At 39.0% G+C, this 27,638-nt stretch overlaps 1 protein-coding gene across 3 annotated transcripts in view; it reads left to right on the plus strand.

The window, feature by feature from the left end:
* Positions 1-27,277, plus strand: part of LOC135701819 (influenza virus NS1A-binding protein homolog) — a 102,292-nt gene extending 75,015 nt beyond the window's left edge. For all 3 annotated transcript variants that reach the window (XM_065222748.1, XM_065222749.1, XM_065222747.1), the window contains 7 exons: positions 7,927-8,045; positions 15,404-15,487; positions 15,671-15,802; positions 15,924-16,262; positions 16,320-17,001; positions 17,059-17,422; positions 24,421-27,277. In XM_065222748.1, the coding sequence (XP_065078820.1) occupies positions 7,927-8,045; positions 15,404-15,487; positions 15,671-15,802; positions 15,924-16,262; positions 16,320-17,001; positions 17,059-17,422; positions 24,421-25,096 (2,396 nt within the window). In that variant the 3' untranslated portion in view covers positions 25,097-27,277. The remainder of the gene's footprint in view (positions 1-7,926; positions 8,046-15,403; positions 15,488-15,670; positions 15,803-15,923; positions 16,263-16,319; positions 17,002-17,058; positions 17,423-24,420) is intronic.
* Positions 27,278-27,638: the final 361 nt, after the last annotated feature.

Here is a 27,638-nt window from a genome sequence, read left to right on the forward strand (position 1 = left end):
GAAAACTTGAGGAAAATTTTGGAAACTTGAAGGTAATTCAATTTATTTCAGGAAAATTGCAGGTTCTTATTAAAAATACTGTGAAATTCAAGGCAGTCTAGAGAACTTTAAGGAAATTCAGAAATCTTTTGGGCAGTTGTAATAACATTGGGAAAATCTAGACTATTGAAGCAGTTTTGAATTAGTGTCGGTGATTTAAGTACCGTTCCATGAAATTCAGAAAAAGCTTGAGAACTTCAGTGAAAATTATAGAACTATATTAATTATTTCATTATGATTCCAAGAAAATTCAGGGAGCTAAAAGAAGTTCCAGAAGATCCAGAAATTCCAGAAAAATTTCGAAAACTTCACAGAAGAGCAGAGATCTTCAGCAACATTTCGAAAACTTCTTTGAAACTTAAGGAAAGATCAAAGAACTTCAGGAGCTTTCATGATTATTAGCAAAATGTGGGACCATATCAAAGAAGTTTAATAAGCCTAAAAAATAGTTCGATTTGTTTCAGAAAACTAGCGAAATTTTTTAATAGGTTTCCAGATTTTGAGAGAACTTCAGAGATGTTAAGAAAATTATTGAGGTCTTCACATAAGTTCAGAAGTTCACGGAAGCTTAAACATTTTTTCAATTAACAGCTCACAGTTCAATTCAAATCAGGGCAGTGTGAAAAGCTTCATCAGAACTGCACGAACTTTAGAGAACTTCAGAAAAGAACAAAGATCCTCAGAACAGTTCCGTTAACATTAGATAAATTAGATAAAGAAAGAAGAAAGATGTTCAAGAAATGTTGCGAATTGAGAAGAGCCATGATCGTTGGGAAAATGAGGAAACTTTAGGGAAGTTTAAAAATTTGATAAGAGATATTGTGAGCCTGATAGTTTCTCAAACTACAAAATAGTTTCAAGGCAGTTTCATTAACTTCATTATACAAAAGTTTTGGGAACTTTCAAGTAGTTCTAAAGACCTCATAATAGTCCATTCCATAGTCAACGGAGATTTCTCGTGACAATTTACTTGGAGTTCTCCTCAGCATTTGCTTTATATGCTCCCAAAACTCTCATGAAATTATTCCAGAGATTCACTTGAAACGCTTCTCTGAATTTTCTAAAAAAATATCACCAGAATATACTTAGAATACTTCTCACAATTCTATCAAAATATTCTTCAAAATTTCATTGGAACTATCGTCTAAATTCAATATTCCTTGGATTTTACTCGGAATTACCATGAAATTCTCCTCAGTAATAAACCCTTTAGAAAGATTCTCAGAATTTTCATTACGAATTTCCTATTGAATCTCACTCCTTCCCTTGGAATTCTACCCACATTGAAGAAGAATTCATTGTAATTTCTTTGAAGATCTCTAGGAATTATTCTAAGATTTAATTGCAATCCCCCCCTTAGCACCCCCTCACCCCCTAAGTATTCTCTAAACATGTTTTCTCCCACAAACTTCATGAAATTATTCTCGGAATTCCCTTGAAATTTTCCCCTGGAAGTTCGGCTGTTCAGAAATTCCTATGAGTTTTCATTAAAATTTACAATGAATTCAAATCAGGGTTTTCTTGAAATTCTACTCAAAACTATCTCAGGCCAGCAGCCCAGGGCTGAAAGTTTCCTTAATAAAGATATAAAAAAAAAATCTCAGGCTTCACATGAAATCTAAAATTCCTCAGGAATACCTTGAAAGCAGATTGCAGTTAATGTTTTCTCGACGGTTTTTTTTTACTCTCTTGGAATGAGGTCCTTAGAAATAAAATTCCATGAGCCTTTAAAACTGTGCAAGGAATGTGGCTCCGGATTCTTGAAAATTTCTTGAAGTAATCCAGAATTTTAAATACCTGTTCAAATTTTAATTTGTGGGAAATATGAATATTCCAGACAAAAAAAAACCCTTCAAGTCACTGATTTTTTTTAAATTTATTTGTTACTGAAGATAAATCCACTAATCCACTAATTTATAAAGTTCCATGTGTAAATGAAAATAACGAGGAAAATTAAATGTTTGTATTTTGAAATGCCTTCTTTTCTTTAAAATAATCTTAGTAAGAACATATTTAAATTCCCTGATGATGGGATTCCCTGATTCTTCCAGGTATTTTCAGGAAAATTAAAATTCCCTGAGTTTTTCAGGTTTTCCAGGATTTTACATACCGTGGGTTTGGTCATAAACTTTCTATTGAATCTTTTGCTTTAAAGGTCCATATCGTACATTAGTGTTTACGAATAAGTCAAAAACATCAAACATTTATTTGAAGTACCATCAGAACGACTACTTTTTTACTCTTATGTCACTTTAGTCACTTTTTACAACTATAAGTCTCTAAGTGATCAATTATTTCTTCAACATGGTCACTAAATCCACTATTTTTGACAGCATTGATCGCTACCAGCCTGTATTGGTCACTTATATCAACTGCCCATTGCGGCAAGTTTGTATGATGGATCACAACCCTCTACTTTCCAATGCTCTTTCCATCTTTATTGAGGTCCCCAACAACTGTGCCAAATTTGAACGAAACGAAACTTTTCAGTTTGAGAACTCATAAACTGTTTGTTGTTTGCTTATCATTATTGAAGGGACTTTCAGTTTGGGAGAATAATGCAAACCAGATTTTTTGAAGACCGAAAATCAATTTGATTTCTAATATTATTTTTTATGATCTTGTAGGTATGCACGGACCACTTGGTCTGAAGTAAAAAATATTTACTTTTGGCACAGAAGTCGAGATCTTCGACAAAGTTGTTCTGCAAAACTACGCCAATATTTTCCCCGAGTTTGATAGTTTCGTTTCGTTACACATACATCTACCCACACAAACTTTAAAGTTCTGTGGGCACAGTTGATGAGTACCTCAAAACATTCAATCTATGTCTCTAGCCTAACAATCTTCTAAATAAAGTATAAAAAAAACTCAATACAGATCGAAAAAGTAGTGAAGAGCAGAGGCTTGTTAAGTTGACCCACCTTACTGCCCGTGCATTGAATTGTGTTTAACAAAAGAACAATGTTTACGAATATTCTTTTTTGAACTATGTATTTGTTCTTCTAAAAAAACAACCATGTTTAAATGAGCCAGATGTAAACAATGACTTCAAACGTCGATTAATCGCAAATCACAACACACCCACGCATACTAACTATACCATCTGATAAAGCAATCTTCTTCAACCAGATGCTGTTGTTACGGTTACCTGAATGAGTCTTAACTCGCGAGAAATCGACGTTTAAAGGCATTGTTGAACATTTGGCACATATGCCCTTTTCGCATGTTTCTCTAGAATTCATATTTTTTACCTTTGCAGTGTTTCTTGAGCGCTTTCATAGTTGAAGTTCTTTCTAAGTTTATGCCATTTTACATTTGTGTATTGTGTAAGATAGGCAGAAACCATATCGACTTTGATAACGACTCACGGTAGGATCACGATTGTCCAATTTGTCTTCATCAGAGTGTCATGAACCTTGGTGTCCATAATTTTCTGTTCACCCCGATGTCCAATATGACTTTTAGGTAAACAAGCAAATTAATGTACGGGAGAAATTTTAATTTACTTCATCATTTCCATTTCTACATATCTGATTTTTAATTAGCCTACCATCTGTTCTATCAAGCATTTTTTTCCCTTATGTTTATGTCCGTCTCCTGACGGGTTGCGGTGGTGTCGTAAAATGTTTGCAAAATTCCATCGTGGGTCGATTCGCGCCGTTGATTTTGGGCGGTCGAACTTAAATTTGACCATACATTTCTTCGCTCCGCTGAATGTGTTCAATGCTCAGCAATCGTTTTCCAACGGGGAAATGACCTTCAATGTGCATGGAGGTGGATTTAACTACACTAACAAATACAAAAATTACACCAACCACACTACAACAATGAGTGTATCAGATGCATGTCAAATGGTAACAACTGAACAGCAACCCGTTTGGATAATTGCCGTTGTTGTCGTAGATACACGTGCTCCGAGTCCCGCGCGTAGCCTGCTGCGTCATGCAATTCCCAGAGTAGCGTGCTGGAGCGGGTGTCTATTTTATTGGTTTCACTTGTGCACTTGTCGATGATGATGATGATGGATTTATAGTACCATACTATGATTACCGCTCACTCGGTTGATTGTCATCGTTTAATATTGAATCACGTGTTTGATCATGATGGTACTCGAAAATTTAAGTGTTCGAATCATTAGGGTTTGAAGACTCTTAGGTGATTGTTGATGGAATCCACAAATGGCCGCTATTTTGGTTATTTCGCCCAACCACTTTGAATTTCCGACGGCACGAATCTTAGAAGCGGTTAAGATTTAGTGTGCGAAACTATAATCACTCTTTTGCTGCCCTGCAGCACACATGTGATTACAATTTCCTGCACGAAATCTTTATAGTTTCTGAGATTCGTGCCATCAAAAAATGAAAATGGCAAGGCAAAAAAAAAAGAACTTTCACCTTAAGTTCGTTTACAAAATTCCCTAAAGGAAGGGTGTGACTTTCTGATGAAAATTGTTAAATTGTTTCATTACTTGGCAGGTTGAGCTTGTTGGAGAAAACCGGTTCGTAGTACGTCAATCGCCTATGTCCGTTTTAATTGATTATTTGGCATTCTCTTGTCTTTGCACAAATTGTCAATAAAGGTGTGATAACGGATTGTTGAAATGCGGCAGTAAAATTATCACGCAACAATAATACTGCCTTTTATCTGATTTGATTCTGACTTTTTACGCAGTAATTGTTTGGATAGTCAAATTATATTCCACCTGAATTATCAGAAAACTGCAGGTTATCCTGCTATGAAAATTTGTCATCTATTTCTTGCATCATTTTCGGAAATCTGACCCAAGTAACAAAGCTAATTTTTAGTATCTCCCGCATGTTATCCGAAAATGATTTACTTATCTCACTCTGATAAGACTACCGTCCATCCTTCGAATTAAATCTTGTCAGCTATTTGTCTGACTCACGACTACCATGGCAGTGATATGTTCGACTCACTGACCAATCATTGTTTGTAAACACAAAGAGACTCATTCTTGTCGGTGATGTGGTGATGTCGAAATCGCTATCTCTCGCGCAACACAAGAAAAGGGCCTATCGATTCTCTTTTGCGAATAATCCGACTGCAAATGAATTTCCCATTTAGTGTGTTGATTCTGGTTGATTCAGGCGCTAGCTAACATCATCTTCTGTCGAACTGTGCTGCGAGTTTAGCGAGAAATTCGTTTATGTTGCCGTGGTAAACCAAAGAGAAAGTCGATGAAGAGAATCGATCAACGAGGATAGGCCCTTTTCAAATGTTACGCGAGAGACTCTATCTTTGTCAAACAGTTTATCAAACCTCACCTACACCATTATCAACTGTTGCAGTACTGCCTTTTGATCACATGTAGGTCGGTAGATACATATGTGTATGTGAGCAAGCAATCGTCTACTTCCAAAAAATGTCGGCACTTTTCTGTTTATCTTTCAAACACGAGCACAAAGTGCGACTAAGCACGCGGGTTAAGCGTGAATAACGGCAGATGATGAGTGCGATGGCGGTCTTACCTCGTCTTCCTCTACAAACTGGCGAATCTTGCGGCTAATGTGCTTAACTGCGGTTGATTAGCGGCTTGTGGCGACACTATGTGATGTTTTCCGGAATTTATCACCGAACCAATGTGGCTCAGGAGCTAAGCATAGAAGCAAGGGTAGGAAGTTTGGATTATACATCAACGTAGGATTTGAAATGTTGAGTCTCAGAAGAAGAAGTCAAAAAATAAGCATTCTGATAAATAACTGTCATGAATTAATCATGTTGTCGAGTAGTTTTGCAACGACCTTCTAATATTGTTCAACCGCAAAGTTCGAGCGGTATACCTATAGGAAACGTCATTTTAAACTGTTCGAATGATGTGATCCATTCAATTAAATACTTTTCTAGATTCTGAAGTAAAATATATCCCTCTCCCTGGGAATTCCAGGGAAGTCAACAATCCGAGGTCTTCAAGACTCTGCCATTGAAATCTTTTGTTTTCCAATTCTGGTGGTCTAGATTTACCCATCATATTTGGATTTATTCTCAAGCCAACCCTAATACACAAATACCATAAACGAACTCTATCCCGGATGGGTAAATTTTCCAACAAATGGTTTGGATGATACCCCGAACACGTCGTTAAGCACTCTTTTATGGTTATTTTTATTATGGAAGTGCATGTTGTCTTGAAGCTTATTAGAGTTGCTTTAAGGCCACTAGCCCGCAGAACCTGTATTGGAAATTTACCTACATACTAGACTACCGAACTGTCCTTTAAGCTCTCAGAACGACAATTGAGATCTATCAAACTCCCCCAGTTTCGTTTGACTTGACCCTCTAGAAGTCCTCGAAATATCGGCACTACATCATCGAAATAGATCAATAAGAGTCTGATCTTTGAGGTTGTTGTGCTTGTACCCAATACCTTACGATTAAGCCTGCCTTGCCTGTAACGCCTGACTATTTCGCCTTTTTGCTATAACGAACAAGTATAACCAAACGGCGAATTAGCGACTTTTCTGGAACGGTATTTTTGCTTCGGGGTGCTTGTTATTTATTTGCGTAAATAGGAGTATCTTTATCATAATTGTGGAAAATAGTGCAGTTCCACGCCAAATGACGAATCGGTCAGACGCAATATTAACCGATTTGCATGAAATTGTGCACAATTGTTTGTTAAGAGCAGTCATCAACATTTTTGTTAAAATTCGCCATGAATCTTGCAAAAATAATTGAAAATAACGTATTAGATAGCTTAATTTTTTTTTCTTAGTCTCTTTAACACTCTTGGGTCATCGTGACTTGTCCGGGGGTGAGATTTGTACTCGTGACTTTGACGTGAGAGGTATGGATGTTAACCACTACGCTGGGGTCGCCCCCAGCTCGAAAATGTCACTTCCAATCGGAATGACGTCTAAGGCAATGTAGTAGAAAAAATAATTCCTTTTAAGGAAAAATAAGAACATAAGAAACAGTTACGCAAAGTTTCATGCAATTCGGAGTAGGTCGAGTCTGATTTTATCTTTTTTTGCTGTTTGGCCTGGAAATGCTCAATATTTTCCATATAGAATAATATGAAAATTTATGTGAAATTTTCATTTGAATTAGAATCAAAATTGAAAACTTATCCCTTCAATTAGAGTAAAACTAACCCAAGTAATCAACAAGTTCAACCAATTCGTCTTTTGGTCGTATATGGCTGATATAAGGTTATTTAAAGCGAACCGTGAACCGAACCATTTCCCAAATGATATGCTAAGTTGAGGAACGTCAACAATTGATATCTATATTGAAACAATGACGTCAACAGCAGAATCATACGTCGGAACCTGCCCGAGCAATCAAATCTGCATGCTTCTGCAAAATTAGTGGGACCGCTCACTGTCACGCTCGTGGCAGCCAATCTAATAACAACATTATCGATCAAACAGTTGAATTTTCAATATCTGAAAACGCGGGCTATTGCGCGTCTCTTGCGCTTTGCATTGGAAATTGAAAACCGTTGTTGCTGTGAAAAATAACGTTTCTCCTTTTACAAGGGTTGGCTTCCGCTATTCGACCAATCAATGAAACGTTGAATTTTCTACACCGAACTTCTCAAGGTTAGCCGCCAAAAATCTCTCCACCCCATTGGAAAACAACCTGTTTCCTTGTGCTCCATTTATTCTGAGTGAGCTAAACCAGTTTTAGAAAGTTCCCGGTGCAACTGCTCAACGATTTCGTGCGTGCCTTACGGTTTGTTGTTCTGACAATTTCCGCATTGATCTCAGATCTAAGTAGCAAAATACCACCGAGCAATCGGGCTAACTATAACTATCTCTCGGCTGTATTCATGTAATTATGTATTTTTAGCTTCATGCAGTGAAAACGTTCTACGATCATGGTTCTAATCCGGCTGTATCTGCTTTCTGTTTCTTTTCACAGACGATGCCATGGAGAGCTGCGGTTACCTCCGGTTCACCGACGAAAGCATGAAGTCCAACTTCCTGCAGAGCTTAAGCACCATGCGTCGCCACCGGTTGTTTTGTGATGTAATACTTTTGGTAAGTTCCCTCTGCAACGATTGTACATAAGATCCTATTTAGGAACAGGCTATACGATAGTTTGCTGAAATTTGTGAAGAATCAAAAAATAAACTTTCTTTTTTATCTGGTTCGTTTTTGGCTCAGCACACCACCATCGCTCGTCGAAACGCGTTAGGCCGTTGGCCGTTGGCCTATAATCATATGCACAAATGGGTGCAGTGTCTGAGATGTTTGGGCTGTTCGTGAGTGTGCCTGGGTCGTTCACCTTCTCGATTTTTTTTTGTTATAACGTGAACCGGCCGGTTTGCTGCAGAAAAGAGAAGTTAAATTGCCGATTTCAAACTAGTTTTGGTGTCGCGTGTGTGAACATGCGATGACGGCGATGATGATGAAAATGGTGATGGATGTATGCTTTTTCATGAGGTGGTGAAACCGTTGCGAAGGTTCGTAGATTTCTCTCGCGAGGTAACACTTTGAGTCACAATTGTTGCATACTCCGATTTATGAATATATTAGGCGAATTAGTCTCTTAATCCGGGTAGATCACGTGTGATGTGATGTGTTACAATAGGAGATCTACCATAACACGCTAATTCTAATTTATTCAAATTAGGATGATGGACGAATTCTAGTCATCAAAGGAACACATGCTTAATACTAGTTACATTTTAACCCTTGTAGATAGTGACAAGACTCATTCCCATTTCTGAATTTTACTGGTGAATATAAACATTCATGCATGCAGGGCTGGTAGCAGGTCACTTTTAGTGGCTAGGTCAGTCACTAAAAAATCACTTTTTTCAATAAATAGTCATTATTTCTTAAAATTTAGTCACTACCGTCACTTTTTACGATCTATGTTGAGAGTAAAGAATTTACCTTTAAAAATCACATAAAATCATGGCTTGATGTGGTAACAAATTTGTGTGAAAGATTTATTAAAAATCAGCGTGTAAAGTCTGATAAGAAAAGTTGCGAACAGACGGGAACTTTGAAGGGTCACTCAAGGTCCGGTGGCCCTTAACTGCCTAATTTGTGTTGATGGAGTCACTAATAGGGTAAGGTGGGGGAAGACGAGTCAGCTAGTACATTTAATAATTTTGTCAATATCAACAGGTTCAATGCAACCCCAATGATAGTTTGCTTTTTCAAACCAGCATTGGGGCTACATTAAGACTGTTAATTTTGACAAGCAATAATAAAGATATATCAAGTAAATGACACTTCTTCCCCCGTGACCCATTTGCCCTACCTTACCCTATGTTGATTTTTTTTTTATCTTCGTGATCGAGACATGCAAGTCCGTTATCTGCAAAATTTGTTCAGATTATAAATATTTTTTTTCTTCATTGCCTGTGATGTCGCAATTGTCATAGACTAATCACAGGGTTGCCACTGAACCGAGAAAACCAAGAGAACCGGCAATCGAAAAAGAAAAAAAAATAAGAGGTTGTATCCAAGAAACGACCGTAGATTTGACGTAGGATTACGAAAGGTAGTTTTGATGTCACAGCAAAAGTATAGTAAATATTAAATTGATTTATCTTTATCAGTGAAAAAGTTCGATAGGTTGAAATTCGGAAGCAGTTTGAGAGTTCTGTTTTTCCGGTGCTCTGTCGGTGTCCATGTAGCCAATCCTGGACGATGTGTCTTGCATACAAGCTACTTACTTGAAGTCTTTAGTTAACTCTTTTATCAGTCATTTGTGGTCCTAAAAAGGGCCGATGGGTTGAAAGCTTGGAATCCAGCTTAGAACAATGCTGTGGAATTCTTTCATCGAGTTCTTGGAGATGATAGCGGTGCTCATGCCTTGTACCTGGATCCATTGGTGAACAGTTTGGTGAAGGGCGATGGCATAGTAGTCCTCAAATGATGTTCTTGGAGAAGGTGGAAACGGTGTTCATCCGTTGCATACAGATGATTGAGATTCTGTCAAATTATTGAAGGAACACTAGTCATTTTGTGAACTATTACCATACACCACATCCTATCGATTGGCGATTGATTGAATTTTGTCTTAAAATACATGGTATGTTAGATTTAAACACATGGGAACTGACATCCGATTGATAATCTTGATAAATGTCCAACAAATATTCTTTAACAAATTTATGATGGTCCTGAAAAGGACCGTTTTGTCGTGATGAGGCTGGCGAGCTGTATGTTGTTTGGAACGTGGGTGACGCGCTTGGCATAGATGGTCCACAGCGGCTCACAACGAGCAACTGAAATCCGATCAGTAGGGGTGTGGCTTCTTCCTCCTTCTTCGGTCAATGGATGGATGCTCATGTGGGCTGCAGCTCGCTGCTTGCGGGCAGCCTTTCGTCGTGTACTGGAGAACAATCTACAACGCCACGTGCCGAACCGAAAGCACTGATAATGACCACTAGACACCACCATGCTTGGCATGCACAGTTGTACACACCAACTGCTCATTAAGTAATAACTTTTCACTCAGATGTTGAAATTTATTTTTCTTTAAAGTAATTGATAGATTAGGCTCATAGTTTACTATAGATATGCGAAAATTAGGTAAAGCTTAACATTTGAATCAACACTAATCAATTTAACACTTAAATTCCGAGATATGTAGTGAGTATTACTACTAGCATTAAAATCTACTTTTTTTTACATATCTATAACAAGCTTACACTCTATTCTGTCTACTGCTTCAAAAAGAACTATGTTCCGTCAACTGTGTGCAAAGTTATTAGCAAATGAGCAGTTCGTGACCAAAACTGTGTATGCCAAGCATGGACACCACCTGTCACCACAAGCGGTGATTGAATAAACACCGTTCGGTGAGACCGGAGTGAATTGGATTTTTAAATCTGCGTTAGGGAAAGCGCTTTTCGCAGTCAATCGGTGATAATTTTCATTATTATATCAATATGTAGTTCCATTCGTGCAATTTTTAATAATGACCTTTTGAAAATTGATAAAGTGTTCATTTTAGCAGATTCGCAGATGACATTCCAATCAATTGGCTTGTTTAGAATTAATATCCATCCGCTATTGACAGAGCGGACAAAACCTGACCACTTTTCGTAACGCGATCAATTTTATTTTATTTTTTTAATTACACCCCCAATATGTTGGCGAAAGACGTAATCCTACTTAAAAAAGGGGAATAACAGAGAATTTGATTGGAACTTTCTCAAATAATTGTTGTTAATAAATATTCAAAGTCCGATGTTTCGAATAATTCTTTTATGGATTACCCACATTAGACCCGTTTGCGTTGCGTTGATATAAACATGACAGTTATACAATAGATTTGGTTTTCACTTTGCAGCAACGCGTTAGGTCCAGGGGCCATGTTTTTGATGCTATCATCTGCTCTTGCTTATAACACGATTTTCCGTCCCATGCTACCATATATACGTCAGGCAGACCGTATTGGCGTTGACGGCGACGCTGTAGCTCTTTACTCCTATGGTAAAATCCGTAAGCAAACGTCAGACTGTGCGTGAAACATGGCGGACTTTGTACTATCCTTTCACTCCACCGAAAAATCCCATAAGAAACTGTCAACTTTTCTAGAAGAGACAATTTTTCGATGGTGCCGTCAACGCCAATTTAAATAAGGCCCGTGATGTTGCGTACTGTCAAACGTATAGTATTGATATGGGGTTGCCAGCCTCCTGGTCAGATCCGAATCGAATGTGGGTGACCCTTTATAATTTTGAATCTAGCCCCAAGTCTCAGAATCTTCACAAACCTGGATCTTAAATTTCTGTGTATGGAATCTTAAATTTATTCAAATAATTTTTTTTGAAACTGGATATTTTTGCACATTTCTCAAGAATTTACTTAGGATTATTTCAAAATGTCTTGAGAATTACGTTAACTAAAGTATGATCCACTTAGTAATAGATCAACATCATTTGGATCTATTTTGTATTTGAATTGAAGGATATGAAAACGGGTTTCGCTCAAGTGCATACTAATTCTTTATTTTTATGAAAAAAAAAATACGAAACGCGATGAAAATTATTCGTCGCGGTTTCGAAGGAATTCTCGAACTTTTCCCTCAATACGACCCATCAAGCGGCGCACAATGGTCTCGTCCACTGTTTTGACGATTTGATCCCACCAATTTTGCATCTGAGCTGCCGTTTTGATGACTGTACATTTTATCTCCAATTTCCTCTTCATAATTGCCCAGAAGTTTTCAATGGGTCTGAACTGGGGAAAATTGGGTGGATTGAGGGTTTTCGGAACAAACTGGGCTCCGTTGTCATTGAACCATTGTTGTACTTCTCCGCTGTAGTGTCAACTCGCATGATCCGGCCAAAATGTCACCGGACCATCATGTGACTGGATGAAGGATAGAATTCGCTTCTGAAGACATTCATTTTTGTAAACCTCCGAGTTCATCATTTTCTCAGTGACGAAAACCTTTGTCTTCTGGCCGCAGCTGCTAATTCCCTGCCTGATCATATATTTGCGTGAGGATTTAGGCGCAAAAACAAATTCGAATCTGCAAAGGACACCACCTCGAGCCTTCGCCTTGTAACATTTTGATCCTGGAAGCTGTCTGAAGTCGGCCTTTACATAGGTTTCATCATCCATAAGTATGTATCGATCGAGTGGTTGCCGTGAGTGATCGATTTGTTTGCCTACGGGCGCGGTAGCCTGTAAGTCTTCGCTGCACTGTACTATGGGCAGCGTCTTAGTTTTTACTCAATATATACCGGATCGGATATACCTAGGTTGCTTCTGATGGACATCACGACCTTTCCATCGAGCTGACGGTTGGCGGTTCCACCCCACTCCGTTTACTTTGAGACTTCCGATTCGTCGTCAAAGTTTCACTGTACGTTTTGAGCACGCGCCATACGGTGTTTCTAGGAAAATTCAATACTTTAGCCAGCTTGAACGCGGACCACGATGGATTTTCCAGGTGACTGAGCACGAGTTTTTTTCTACGCTCCTCTTGCATGGTGACTGTCTCCAAAACAAGAGCGTTTTATGAACTGAAAAAAATACACTTATTGTTATTGTTGTTGTCAACAAATAGACGACAAATGCTTCCGTAAACGTCCACTAGGAGCGCTGTAATAGGCAAAAGAGTTTGTTCCTTTACTAAGTGGGGCATGGTTTATCTGGATTCACCTCAATAATCTTATGATTCTGGCCAGTATTCCCTAAACATTTTCTCCATCGAGGCCGTAATTTTATGAAGAATATATTCTTTACAATTCGCTTGGAATATTCCTGAAAATCTCTTGGCATGCTATTTACAATTTAGAAAAGTGTTATCCCAAATTTTTAGAATTAAAGAAAGATTTCTATAAATGTTCCTCATAATTTGTTTGAAATGCTTCATAAAATGTTCTTGAGGAGGATCTCTCGGAATTCTCTTGAAAATCTTTGGAAATTTCTTCAGAATCTCCTGGAGCACTACTCAGAGTATACTCAAAATTTCTAGCCATATCATCCCAAACTATTCGATGTTTCTTAAAAATTCTTATAACTTTTATAGGAATTCTCTCGAAACTATCTTCCAACTAGCTTAAAATTTCGCATTTTTTTTTGCTATATAATTTTTGCTAAATTAAGAATTCTGCACTACTTTCCTTTCAGGTGGAAACTAACGATTTAAAATTGGCTCACTACTTGACTAGCCTATTGGTCCCACGAAAATCAATTAACGTACCCCATTCTAGTCGAAACTCTAGTACTACATTATGTTTGATTCGATGTGAAAGTTTGACAGGTAAAATGAGGGGTTCATGGATTTTCCTATGTTTCGAGGGATGCATCGATAAGCTTGGGACCGAAGATAGTACCAGAGCTGAGCCAAAAAGTTGAGCACGTTTCTTCAGGAACTTCTGGTCTTAGACTTACCTCTATGCTTACAGTTAGTTACGTCAATTGTTAACAGCGGGCAGTGCGGTCAAAACGTGTATGGTACCTCTATATATGCAGTTAGATTAACATCCGAAGTCCCTCCTTTTTTTACATATTCTATGGCAAAAATACTTGCAAAGCTCCGCCTCTGGATGAGAAATCTAATTGCATAAATAAGGGTCCCTACATTTCTTCAGGGCTAGGTACTAGACTAGGAAGATTTGAAAGGGAAATCACATATTGTGTGGCATCAATATACATGGCATGTTGAGAGATTAAGCTCGTGAGAGAAAATTTTCGGTCTTGGATTTAAATTTGTTGACTCTCTTGGGACTGGTAGTAAAATGGTTAAAACATGTATGGGAAAATACTACTTTTTACTTGTTTAACAATGATATCCGAGGAAAAAATAACGACAAAGTCCCTCACTGATTTCTTTAGATTGTCGTCCACTAGTTTGACCTGAATATGCATCGTAAGCAATGAATTCTCACGTCTCTCAATTTCTATATGGGGATTTTAATTACTTCCTACCAGCAAAACATAGCCATCTCTATAGAAAATGGCCTGACGATATGTTTGAATCGCCCCTAACACATCCGTATCACGCTGTGTGTTGCTAAAAACGACTTCAAGATAGCAACGGCGAAAGCCAGCTGTCATTAGGATTTAATTATTGTTATTTGTGAGACGTAGTGATTTTCCAAATGGGTCATTCGTCGACTGTCAACGGTGTCTCGGCAGCCAACAATGTCATGGAAATTTTTGAAAAAAAAACTATAATTTCAACCTGAACTAATCATATTTGTATTACTTCGTGCGTGAAGGTAACGATTTACATAGTTGGAGATGCTTAACGTCCAATAATAGACTTAAATTGGTATTTTTTATACGATAGATGAGGAGATGAAAGTATAGAATTGATAGTTCCGTTAGAGTACGGCAGGGTGAAAATTGTAAATAGAGAGCAGAAAGCAAACAAAGCTCAATTTTGAGCAAGGCAAGAATCGCAGTTGATCATCTCCTTTACCAAACTCCCCTGTTGGGGAGGGATGGTGAGGGGTATTTTATCCCGCCACCACTGTCATAAGAGATGATCGCCAATTTTTCCAGTGGTGGCGGAGGAGATACCCCTCACCATCCCTCCCAAACAGGGCAGTTTTGTAAAGGAGATGATCAACCCGATTCGTGCCTTCCTCATAATTTACCTTTGCTCGCTTTCTACTCTCTATATACAATTTTCACACTGCCGTAGTCTAACGGAACTATCAACTCTATACTTCATCTCCTCATCTATCGTATAAAATGACCACTTTAAGTCTGATGTTTGACGTTTAGATTTACAGATGAACATCCGAGATTTGGAAAACTTTAGAGGACCAAGAATATTCGACAGTTCGATTAGCTTACTTTTCCCCTTTTATCCTACCATAAGTCGTCCGAGATTTACTAAAGCTTTAAAAATATACACAAATCTCAGATTTTCAACACTTAAACAATGATACATGTTTCTTCACCAGGTCGGCAGCACGGAAATCCATGCCCACCGCAACGTGCTGGCCTGTGTCTCGCCCACTCTGATGGAACTGTTCAGCTCGGATGTTGTAAGTATCGTTCCCTAACTGGCCCCCTGAATTAATATTCTGCGCTTTACTCTCTTAGGATTTCAGATCCTGGCTTATCGGTTCGTCTCCCTCAAGCGGAACAATTCGTTCGCCAAGTGCCAACCCTGTCCATCTAATGTTCATGAGCCGTTTTTCTCTTTTCTGTCGATTTCTCCTTTCCAGGGCAACCAGAACGGTGCCGCAAACGAAGGGAAGATTCCCTGCTACAGGCTGAACGGTCACATCACCACTCCTGGGTTAAAGTATCTGGTTGAGTACGCTTATACCGGCTCGCTGGAGTTACCCAATGATATGGTGAGTTTTGAGCAATAGTGAGAGAACCGAGGGCGTTTCTTTTCCTAGACACTCGGCGCCAGTATCTCTTGTTGTGTGTATGTGTTCCGAACTGGAACAGTTACCGATAACAATTTTCTAGATACGCGATGTGTATCTGGCAGCCTGGCAGCTGAAGATTGACACCGTAGTCAAGGAATGTGCGCGTCACATGGTGAACGATCTGGAACCGGAAACGTGCATCGATACTCGCTCCTTACCGGGCATCAACCGTAACAAGGCCTTTGTGCAGGATGTTGATGCCTACATAGCGAAGAACTTTACGGAGATTTCACTGCAACCGAGCTTCCTGCAGCTTCCATGCATCCTCATTGAGGTGCTTTATCAAACGAAGCTGGAAATGTCCTTGGTCACGGAACCGTCTCTGTGTCGGTTAGTGGTCGATTGGATCCGTCGTCAAATGAGTGAGGAGGGAAATACGGTAAGATATGCTTGCTTTCTTTAGACCAAACCGAAATCTCCACTGAATCCCTAACAGGTCCCGAACCTGATGGAGCGTTCTCATATGCTGTACTTGGCGTTGGATAACTCCTTGCAAGATTGCTCCGATCTGCCTCCTGGCCAGGAGTCGCAAAGTGATCTGGTTCAGGATTACAAGCGCTTGGTCCTGAAATGTCCCAACAATAAGAAGCACCGCAAAGGATTGAAAACAGCGGGACGGCCCCGTGTTATCCTCTACAATCGGGACATTGGTGAGTGCAACGAAGATACGAGCAAAGATTGCGAATGGACTCTCATCGCTAGCTCTAAGCTGGCCGATCATACATTCATCTCGTTGATTACCTTGGACGGGAACCTTGCGCGCCTCTCGATTCAGCTGCGTCTGAATGTTTCAACAACGCCATCACCGGTCAACACACCGGACACGATCAGTTCCAGCGCTAGCAAGGATGACTTGGACTTGGATGAATCGGTAAAACCGGAGCTGTTCCTCGAAGTCGCTACCATGTCTGGACCCAAATGTGGTTTGGGCGTGGCAGAACTGGAAGGTAAACTATTCGTTTGTGGGGGCTACGATCGAGCGGAGTGTTTGCGTTCCGTTGAGTCCTACTCTCCAGACACGAACAGCTGGACTCAGGAATCTAACATGGGTGAAGCCCGTGGACGGGTGCAGATTGCAGTCATTGAAGGAACGGTGTTCGCCGTTGGTGGTTGTAATGGTATAATGGTAGAAACTTCGGATATGGTTGATTTCTAAAACCTGTTTTCTCTTTCAGGAACAACTGAACTGGATACGGTGGAATGCCTGTCCAAGCGAGACAAGAAGTGGAAAAAGATTTGCAAATTGCCACTAGCACGGAGCAATGCCGGTGTTTGCGCTTTGGATGGAAAGATCTACTGCGTCGGCGGTTGGAACGGTCAAAGCGGTATACGGCAGTGTGACTTGCTGAAGCCGGAGGAGAACAAGTGGTACTCGATGGCACCGCTAAATACCGGCCGCTACCAGGCCGGGGTGGCTTCGTACCGTGGATCGCTGTGGGTAGCGGGCGGTAGCGATGCATGGAATTGCCTGGGATCGGTAGAACGATACGATCTAGGCAGTGAACAGTGGATCTACGCACCGTCGCTGTTGACGCCAAGGTGAGTTTAAGTAGCGTTTTTTGTTTGTTTGATACATTTCGACGGGAAATCCGGAGGTAATTACAAGGGAAGCTCCTTATGATTTTTTATGGATTTTTGGGTATTTTCGGGTAACATTTGGAACACGCAGGCCAAACAAAACTGTGGCTCTTATTAAAATGGAGTTGCGATGGGAGTTCTGGATTCAACGAGTCAACAGAAGGAAAAAAAATGATAGGGGCTCCATTTATACAGATGTACACGTTTACTTGATATCGCTTGTAGCGATGTGGTATAGTAGCAATCAAAAATCATCCTTAACACGATACTAACATACTATCCTTCTACAAAGGATACAAATGAAGTTGCTATGAAGAAGAAGAATATGAACGTTTTAACAATGACTTTACGATCTATGGCCATTTGAAATAAATGTGTCAGTGAATACGTTGAGGGTAAATGTTGAGTTAAGGTTGAAAATGATCAGTTAAACATTGTAAACGCCATTAACCTGGGTGATCCGGGTATCCGAAATCGTAGATGTCAAATCGGATGACTTTTTTTTTGCTCTCGGTATGGGGAAACGAGAAAAAGTTGGTCATGCAATCTATTATTATTAAAATTATTCAAGTTCTGTTCGAAACATTCTGTTTATGAAGAAATGTTGTGTTATGAGGTATGTCATATTATAAGATTATTCTGGCACTTAACAGTTTCAGACAAAAGGACAAGCGTACGATTCTGCAAGATTTTTGATATTTTGATAGATTTTTCAATAGGCTCTTTTCATGCACTATCAATGCTAGCCGATGTTGATAGGCAATCCTTTTGTTTACATCATATTGACATAATGACGTAATGATCAAAACTAAAAATAATAGGTATACATTTCATTGCACAACTTGCTAATTTCCATTGGGAGTGGTCTTATTTTTCGATTATCTACAGATCTGAACTAATTTACAGCTGAAATAACCACACATTAAAATTCCGGAAGATCATAACCGCTGGGAATTTTTTATAAATTTTAATTTTTCCCATTAAAATATATGGAAGCACCAGTCGGATCACTGTAAAATCATGAATTGGATGACGATTTCAAGCACCTGCGGTGGATAAACTAATCAAAACGAGGCGCATCGGAATTATTTTTGTGTCGATTCAACTCTCACCTTCAACTTTACACGTTGTGCATATACTCACAATATCAATGGAGCTTGTAAAGTCAATATCAAGCAGGGTTGCTTCCACTCACTTGCTATAAATAAATATTTTTCGGAATTATGCAATCATTAGATGTTATAATGCAGTGTTGAACTTGTAAGTAACAGGAAGAGGGTGTAAAGTATGTGTTTGACTCATAAAACTTGCCAATTTCGCTTTGAGCGCGTCACAATCAGCGATCTTATGATTCGTGAGCGTTCACTCAGAGTGAGCGCTCACGAGTCGTAAAATTTGCTGATTGTAACGCACTGAAAGCAATATTGACAGATTTTATGTGTCGAACATATTCTTCATTACCTCTTCTTGTAACTTACAACTTATTATACTAATTAGCATTATAATATTTCATGATTACATAATTCCGAAAAACAAGTTTTGACGTAGGACTACGTCTTTGATTTCTATATGGGGGTACACTTTGTGAAAACCAAAAATGAAACATGTAACAAATTTAGAAAGATTTTAAACGTTATTAACTCAGCTGCCCCTGGTCCAATTTCAATAATTTTATCACCAATCGATCAGAAATATGGCAACGCATCGATAACAATGCTTCCGAATGTTGATTTTCAACAAGAAACTATTGAAAAACTGGTAAATGTCCAGCATTGTCCAAAAGCGTCGAATTAACTAACAAATCCACCAATTACCTACATGCATATGCTGCTTCCCCAGCACAGTCGTCAGAGAGTAGTAAGTAGACGAAACAAGTCGAAGTGGCATTCGCGCGCGTGCGAATAGGGAGTTTGGAATTGCGTAATATTTTGCACACTCATCGCCATATTCATAACCAAACGTTAATTCTTCGAGATAACCACCATCCGTCGTCTGGCTCACTGTAGCGGTGTCTGACGTATCTCCGGTCTGATTTACGAGGTGTGCTGAAGGTGTTCCTGAAAAATGAGATCCGTGATGCTGTCACCTTCACTAAACACGCCAAGCGTAAGCGGCCATGGATGTCATCTACGTTTTGAAGTGACAGAGACGCACTCTGTTTGGTTTCGAAGGTTAAATCATCACCAACTTCGGCAGCAAAACGGCTCTTTTCAGGGCCACCAAGCTTATTACAGTAAAGAGTAGGAATAGAATTCATCTGCCTGTTTGTCCATATTCAGAACCAACGATCACACAAAATGCTCATGTAATCAAACTGGAAGCAGGGGTACAAATTATTTTGATCAACTTTGAATCGCCACGGCCGGATATTTTCAATGGAAGAAGCAACAATCTAGCATCTAATTCGACGAAGACGGCAGGAAACATTTGTGAAGCCGAGTTATTTACGAAAGTGAGTGTCGATGAAGAGAATCAATCAATGTAGATAGGACATATTGAAAAGTGACGCGAGATTTATTTTCCGTGCTGAGCACCAATGCTACCGAAACACCAGGGAGGCAGCTCCCACGCCTGGACCCTACCAATCGACCCATCAACTCAACCGGGGACCAACGGCTTTACTTCCCGAAGGAAGGCGTGATCAGAGATGTTATGCCTTAGAACATGCCGGTGGCACCGACTGAGATTGGACTCAGGTCTGCTGGGGTGAGAGGTAATCACGCTAACCACCGGCGCCGATATCTTTCAAGGTGATTTCACGGCGAATGAGATCGACCCAAATTTGAGTTTAGTTATCTCAGAAATAAGAAATAAAGTGCAGGAACTCAGCGATGAGTTAATTAGCCTCATGTTTTCCCAGGTTTTTCCAGGATTTTCCAGGGGAAAATTCCAGAATTTAAGAAAAGTAAAGATTGGATTCACTCAATCTATTGGTACTACTCCGAGACTGAATAAAATTTTCGTCAATTTCCTCATTTTCTGGCAGATTTTTATGTTTTCCACAGGAAACCATGAGACAAATTTACTCATCACTGAGTTCCTGCACTTTTGGCGATTTTGAGCGAACTAAACTCAAATTTGGGTCGTTCTCATTGGCCGTGTACGCAAAAGCAAAAGAGCCAGTGTCGCTACTTGATAGCAAACTACTCATAATGGGAGGAGTCTTTGTAGCTTTTATACCACTTGGTTGCACATCATTCTGCTTTAACCTGAAAAGATATAAAAGAGCGCTGCAATGCTTCCAAAACACAAACAATCATGTTCCTCGATCGGCAATCACCCAAACTAAAACCGACTCCCTCTTGTATTGTAATCATGGATGGCTCAAGGGTTGAGTGGTCCGCCGAAGTAACCTATCTCGGGATGTTGTTTGACGAAAAGCTCCTATTCCGCTCGCATGTGGAGAAAACCGTAGTCAAGTGTTCCGCCTTGGTTAGGAGTCTGTATCCACTGATTTGCCGCAGATCCCGCCTCTCAAGGGTGAACAAACTGGCCGTCTACAAACAAATCGTAGCACCTGCGATCCTCTACGCAGCTCCGGTGTGGGAATCATGTGCACAGACTCACAGGAACAAAATTCAGGTAGCTCAGAATAGAGTGCTGAGGATGGTTCTTGATCGTCCTTTCGACACTAGAATAACAAATTTACATGAAGAGGCAGGCATTGCCAAAATAGATTCCAAAATTAACGAAATTAAGACTAAATTTACACAAAAATGTAATTTATCAGAACATGCTTTGATAAGCAATTTGTATATAGTAGGTTAGGTGTATATAGTAGTTGTAGGTTAGTTGTAGTTGTAAATAGTAGTTATAAGTAGTCTCCTTTTTCCAATTCAAATCAAACCAATCCCACCAAGGTGGTCATACTTTAAAATAGGCCTGATAGGACTAGGAACTGTAAATAATAATTAAAATCTCAAATGTACCAAAGTTGAAAAGACGCATCTGTGTCACTTAACAAATTCATACATGTAAACCACACAATCACAAGAAATAAAGATCATTTAAATGGCAAAAAATGGCATTAGCTTATTTTCGCTTCGGACGGCGTGAAGAACAGCAATAGCAGCAGTAGGAAGGTGGTGGCTAGTCCACTCATTCACACCTAACAAGCAACAATTGACTGGTTGTGGCAAAGGAGGAAAAAGTCTAGTAAAGGAGGCGCCAAGCGTCATCGCAAAGTTCTTCGAGATAACCGCAATCGGTCGTCTGGCTCGCCGTGGTGGTGTCAAACGTATCTCCGGTCTGATCTACGAAGTGTGCTGAAGGTGTTTCTGGAAAATGAGGTCCGTGATGCTGTCACCTACACTAAACACGCCAAGCGTAAGTGGCCATGGATGTACTCTTCAATAAAACGGCCCTTTTCAGGGCCATCAAGCTTACAACAGTAAAGAGTTGGAATAGAATTTATCTGTGCTTGTTTGTCCATATGCAGAACCACAAGCCCCCAACGACCACACAAAATGCTCTCCAGAGTTGTAATCTTGTAACCAAACTTGGAGGCAGGGGTGCAAGTGTTTTGATTGATTCTCTTAATCAACTTTCTCTTTGAAAAAGATTACTACAAATTTGGTACGCCTACAATTCAAAAACGGAAAGAGTTGAGATAATCGATAATTGATCAATTAAAAGAACTTAATGCTCTTCACATTAATTCCGTCCACTAGCGGTCCTACGTCAAGCTTCCGTTCGTGCCCCTAGGCACAGACCCTTCTACTTTTTATAGCAAGTGAGTGGAAGTAACCCTGATATCAAGCATGCTATTTTGCTCCAATATCACGCTTGATATTGAGAGCGTATTAGAGCGGAAAAATATCAATTTGCTAATGATTATGCCTTCACTGGATGCGTGTGTGCGTCTTTACAATCTAACTCCCACTGTCTGAGGGTGGCATTATGGATAAAATCTGCATGCAATAAGCGCTTATGAATACAAGAAGATTGAACCTGGGAGTAAGAAGCATTCCGAAGCTATTTTCACACACGATATGCCCCACTCCAATTTATTATTGATACACCATTGACAATTTAGTATTTAGTATGTTTTAAAATGATTGCCTTTATTTAGGGTGTGTTCCATTTGGTAAATTTTCAACTTTTCAACGCCACATCAGTACTTTTATTTAAATCTTTTTAAACCCGAAATTGTAACTTATTAACATTTCCAGAACAACATGTGAAAAGGGCATACAAGCTTTTTGTAAACAAACCTTCTTATGCCCTTTTCTAGGCACCCATATGACTAGGGTTACCATATGGTATCCTAAAGGAGGACATGTCCTCCTTTTTCAATATTTTTTCTACATCCCCCTTTTGCCCGAAAATGTCCTCCTTTTTAAACCTTGCATTTTTGTCCAGCAACATATTCATAAAATTGTTTTCAAAGAGAGTTGTTTGCAGAGCTTATTTGTTTAATTATGTCGCAACCTCATCTTATCTAGCAAATGCCATTCGATAGTGGGACTAGGATTATACTACTGCTGTCAACCTCATTACATTTAGGCTGCGGTTCATTTGGTGAATTTTAACTTATATTTGACAGATGGAAAATTTTCAAATAAACCTGAAATCTCGCCTGAAATTCTACCAGACTTATTTCAGACAAACCAGGAATCAATTCCTCTAGGACTTTCTTTACCCCCTGACGATAATAGGTTAAGGTAATGCCAAAGCCGACATTTTCCCTATCAAAAATGAATTATGGAAGCTAGTTTTATGCATTTTTCAAAAGAATAACGAGAAGATGAATTGAATTGGTAACGACTACAAGTTATGAAAAATCTCAACAAATCATGAATTTTGTGATAGCGCACATATTATTAAAACGTTTGATAAAAACTCATTGTCCTAATTTAATGTTAAGAAAAGGACTGATTTGTCCTCCTTTTCAAGTTTTTGATTTGGTAACCCTGCATATGACACCAACGCAAACCTTTAACATCACCGGGTAGGGGACACTTTCCCCTTCCCGATGATATTGCTGGTTTGCGTGGGCGACCCTCGGTTGGTGAGAAAAGGGCCTACAAAGGTTTGTTTACAAAAAGCTTGTATGCCCTTTTCACATGTTGTTCTGGATTTATAAAAGAACTAAAACGACACAGCAAAAAAAAGTGTTATTTTCGCAGCGCGGCCTACTTCCATCTTTTTACGATTGGGCCAAACGAGGCAGTTGCTACAAATTCAAACTTGGACAGAGTTCTTGGCTGTGTTCCACTTGATGAATTTTCGACAGATTCGACAGATGGAAAATTTTCAAATAAACCTGCTATTGTACCAGACTTATTTCTGACAGACCAGGAATAAATTTTGAAAACACCTTCTTGAAAATCGGACGACCAACAACAGAGCGATTTTCGAAGTGTAAAATTTAAGTGAATATTCACCAAATGAAACACAGCCTAAGTACTTGATCTGCTGTTGTAGTTCCAGCATTTGGTGAAAATCCGGTTATAACGATTCATATTCGGGTAATTGCAACCTGGCGGGTTTTTCACTATAGATTTTTATCAGATCAACAGCTTATTATCGAGAAAAAAAATTACTCACGCTGCACTGCACAGGCTACTCAGTACAACGGTACAAACACGTACAAACTTAATTTGGACGGTAAACCATGATTGGGATTATGACATATATCATGTATGGGATGGGATGGGATAGGATGTAATGGGATTATGGCATATATCATGCAAAAGACACTCATACATCTTGTTTTCACTGGATATCCTATGTATGAGTATTCATTGTAAGACAGCCTTTTACATGATATAAGCCATAGTCTGTATGTACGTACTATTAGATCATGTATCTATCATGTGGTAAGCCTGAAGCTGATTTGCTCATGTATCGTCAATATGCAGAGACAGTTCTAGCAATATTTCGCTCCCTATGTAATCCATTGCAAAGTATCAAAATCGGTTCTTACTATACATGATAAACATTCTTTTCCCTTCCAGACGTGGGTGCGGTTTGGCCGAGTTCAACGGTAAGCTGTACGCCGTCGGTGGTAGTGACGGTTCCCATTCGTTGAACAGTACCGAGTGTTACGATGAAGTCAACAAGTGGTGGGTAGCGGGACCTAACCTGACTTCACCGCGATCGAACGTCTCGGTTGCCGTGGTTCAGAATCGGCTCTACGCAATCGGAGGCTTTTCGGGAAAAACCTTCCTGAATACCATCGAATACCTGGACGCAACCTCTAATGAGTGGACCACTTTTGTGCAGCAGAGTAACCCGAACATTGATAACCTGTTGCAGACGTCGTTGCGTAACGGCCTCAACGGAAGAGCTGGATCATCGTCGACGTCCTCTTCGCCGGATAATCTGAGCGGACAAAACGATAGAAGTGAGCATACGTTCAAGCCAATCCAAATGGCCGAAGTAAATTTATACAATTTGGAAAAGTCCAACGCAAAGGCTTCCTCGAATGACAAGGAGGTGTCGCAGATTTTATCTGGATCTGAGAGCTTAGGTCTGAAAAAGCTAGCAATCGATGATGAAGACGACGAGGATGATCAGTCGAATGGGATAACTAATGGTACAAACAATGCAAACGATAGCAGTATTAAACTACAGAAAATTTTAGCGAAAAATTGTGCAGAAATTGCTAACGGGAATGGGCATTCCAGCTAACTAACGGAGAGCACGGTGGCAGCTGTTGTGTTGGAGGAGGAGGAGGATCAAGCCCAGCAGCAGCTGCAGCAGCCGTCTTCTTTGCTCTCAGTCTCGACGACCGAGTCTGAGCTGGACTGAGCAACATCTTCAACCATCTCGACACACATACACGATATTTGAATCCAAGCTGCATGCGTACATTGTGGAGGTGATATGACAGTTATAACAAGATTTCGCGAACTTTTTCTTTCAGTGAGGCACATTATAATTATACAATAACAAACTCAATATATTTGATATAAGTGATCTTTTTTACTACAATTAAGATTGAAATGATATGGTTTACTATACTTCTACTAAATATAATATTGTAATACTTGCAGCATCAAGTTTGGCAGAAGTGAAAAATTTGTAGTCTAACATTATTGTGGTAAAAGAATTTTAGACAAGAACATAATGCAAAAAAAACTAGATCAATGGTGTCTTTTTTAAACGTCTTTTGAATGGATAATATGGCGATCAGGGAGGAATTGAAAGCTTGGGAAAACTGATTCTTCTAAAAAGTTGATAAACAGCTAGTATGTTTTGAAACTACATTTCAGCACTCCACAATTCTCATAGAAAACTATTCAAACTCTGAAAAACACTATCAAATTTTGTTCATTTTGGAAGATTTTTCCAATGGTATTTTCGCTTTAAAAGGTTTTAAGAGGGCTGCAACTATTCAAGAAATTTTTTGGTCTTTAGACATTCTCATTAGCTTCATCAGTTTTCCCAACGGAAAACGAACGTCGTAAAAGAGAATGGCATTGTAGAAAAAAAGTAAGATACGATGCCAACGAACATGGTCCATATGTTTTTGTCAACTATAAACTAAGTTCAATTCATACGTCTACAAATACCGTAGCATTCGCTAAAAACAAAATCCATGGAAATTTTTAGAAACCTAGAAGTATAAGAAACCTTTTACTACTATTAATAAATAGTCTATACAACATCCATGAACCGTAAAATATACTGAGCAGAAAAAATGCACTATTTCAAGAACGGTCAAACAGAAAGACAAAATGAGTGCGACATATGGTCGCATCTATATAATTTAGGGAATAAATATACATTAATGAAGACAAATTCTACACATCATTAAGGATTTAACTAAAACATACTGTCTAGGTCTTATGTCATCTTCTTCACTGGAAGGAAACCTACATTTCCATTAAAAACGAAAATAAAACAATATCTTAAGGATCTTTGACTGCAGCACAGATACCTATGCGCATTTCTTGAAAGGGGTGAGGGTCCCTCATGATGCCCCTTTGCAAAGTATCCCACAACCACCGTATATGTTATTTTTTTTTTCGCGAATGGCATTGGTTCCACGCTGGTTCGAAATTTTGGAACATTTTTCCACGACACTTTGGAAACAAAACCAAACCTTAAACGGAGCCTTTTTTAAGCCGGGATGTAGCCGAATACCTTTTTGAAAATAGAGATTTTCTTTATAAGAAAGCAACAGCAACTAAGAGCAGCGTGAAATCAAATATTTGCATATTTTATGCACCGCTGGCACCTCTATACACTATTATACACAAACTACATTAATAATATTACTTAAACCATACTTTTGAACACCATGCAAGAACAGGCAAGTTTAGTTACATCACTGCTAGGTTTAAATTCCTTGATCAATGTGCTATACACCCTTATTCTCGTTTACGTTCGAACCGTAGGTACATCCCATACAAAACAACAAAATTACAGTTCGAACGAAAACGAGAATATGAGTGATAATCTACTGTTACGAAATTCAAATATCTACTCTAATTTTCAAACAATTCTAAATTATTTGAAACTACCTACTTATTGTGATTCCAGTTTGATTATTTTCTCGTGTTTTTTTTTTCAAATAATTTTTCAACCTAAATCGCAACGGCACAGTGGAGAATATATATGGATAGAGCCCAATCTGCCCATCAATCTTTTGCTGCACCTTATCTCCTGTGCTAGTTAGTAGGGCTAATACATATGATTATATAAGTAAAACGATGTGTTAACATTTAAGATGCAAAATAAATGGAAACATAGCTGTTAAAACACGGCTATGGGGGTTAAGTCAAAGAAAAAAAAAACATGTTTGTGAAACACTTCATCTGGAAGCTGTGGGATCGTTGAAATTGAAAATAAAGTTTAAGAAAGTAATCGTGAATTCATTCGAAAGAAAGCATTGTAATGGTAAATATTGTGTATACGAGATTGTAGTGCATTATTGTGTTCACGAGTACATACTATGTTTAAAAGTTGTATTAAAACCAAGAAACCATAGCAGCATACGCGTTGTAAAAAGGTTGTACCTACTTCTAGAATTCTGCTGTAGAATCTATACGAATAAATATATAGGGGAAAGGGGGGCAAATTCGCCCATAGGGTAACCCGTTTAAAAATCAACTTATTTTATTGCTTGCAGTCTACTTGACCTATCCATTTAATTTTAGTCTAAAAATACTGTTCTCTAGTGCGAATATTCTAAAAATATCACACTAGCTCTTAATGTCAGTAATGT

Source organism: Ochlerotatus camptorhynchus, unplaced genomic scaffold, assembly GCF_037179485.1.
Source record: "Ochlerotatus camptorhynchus isolate MF236.1 unplaced genomic scaffold, CSIRO-AGI_Acam_v1.1 ptg000177l, whole genome shotgun sequence".
Classification (NCBI taxonomy): domain Eukaryota; kingdom Metazoa; phylum Arthropoda; class Insecta; order Diptera; family Culicidae; genus Ochlerotatus; species Ochlerotatus camptorhynchus.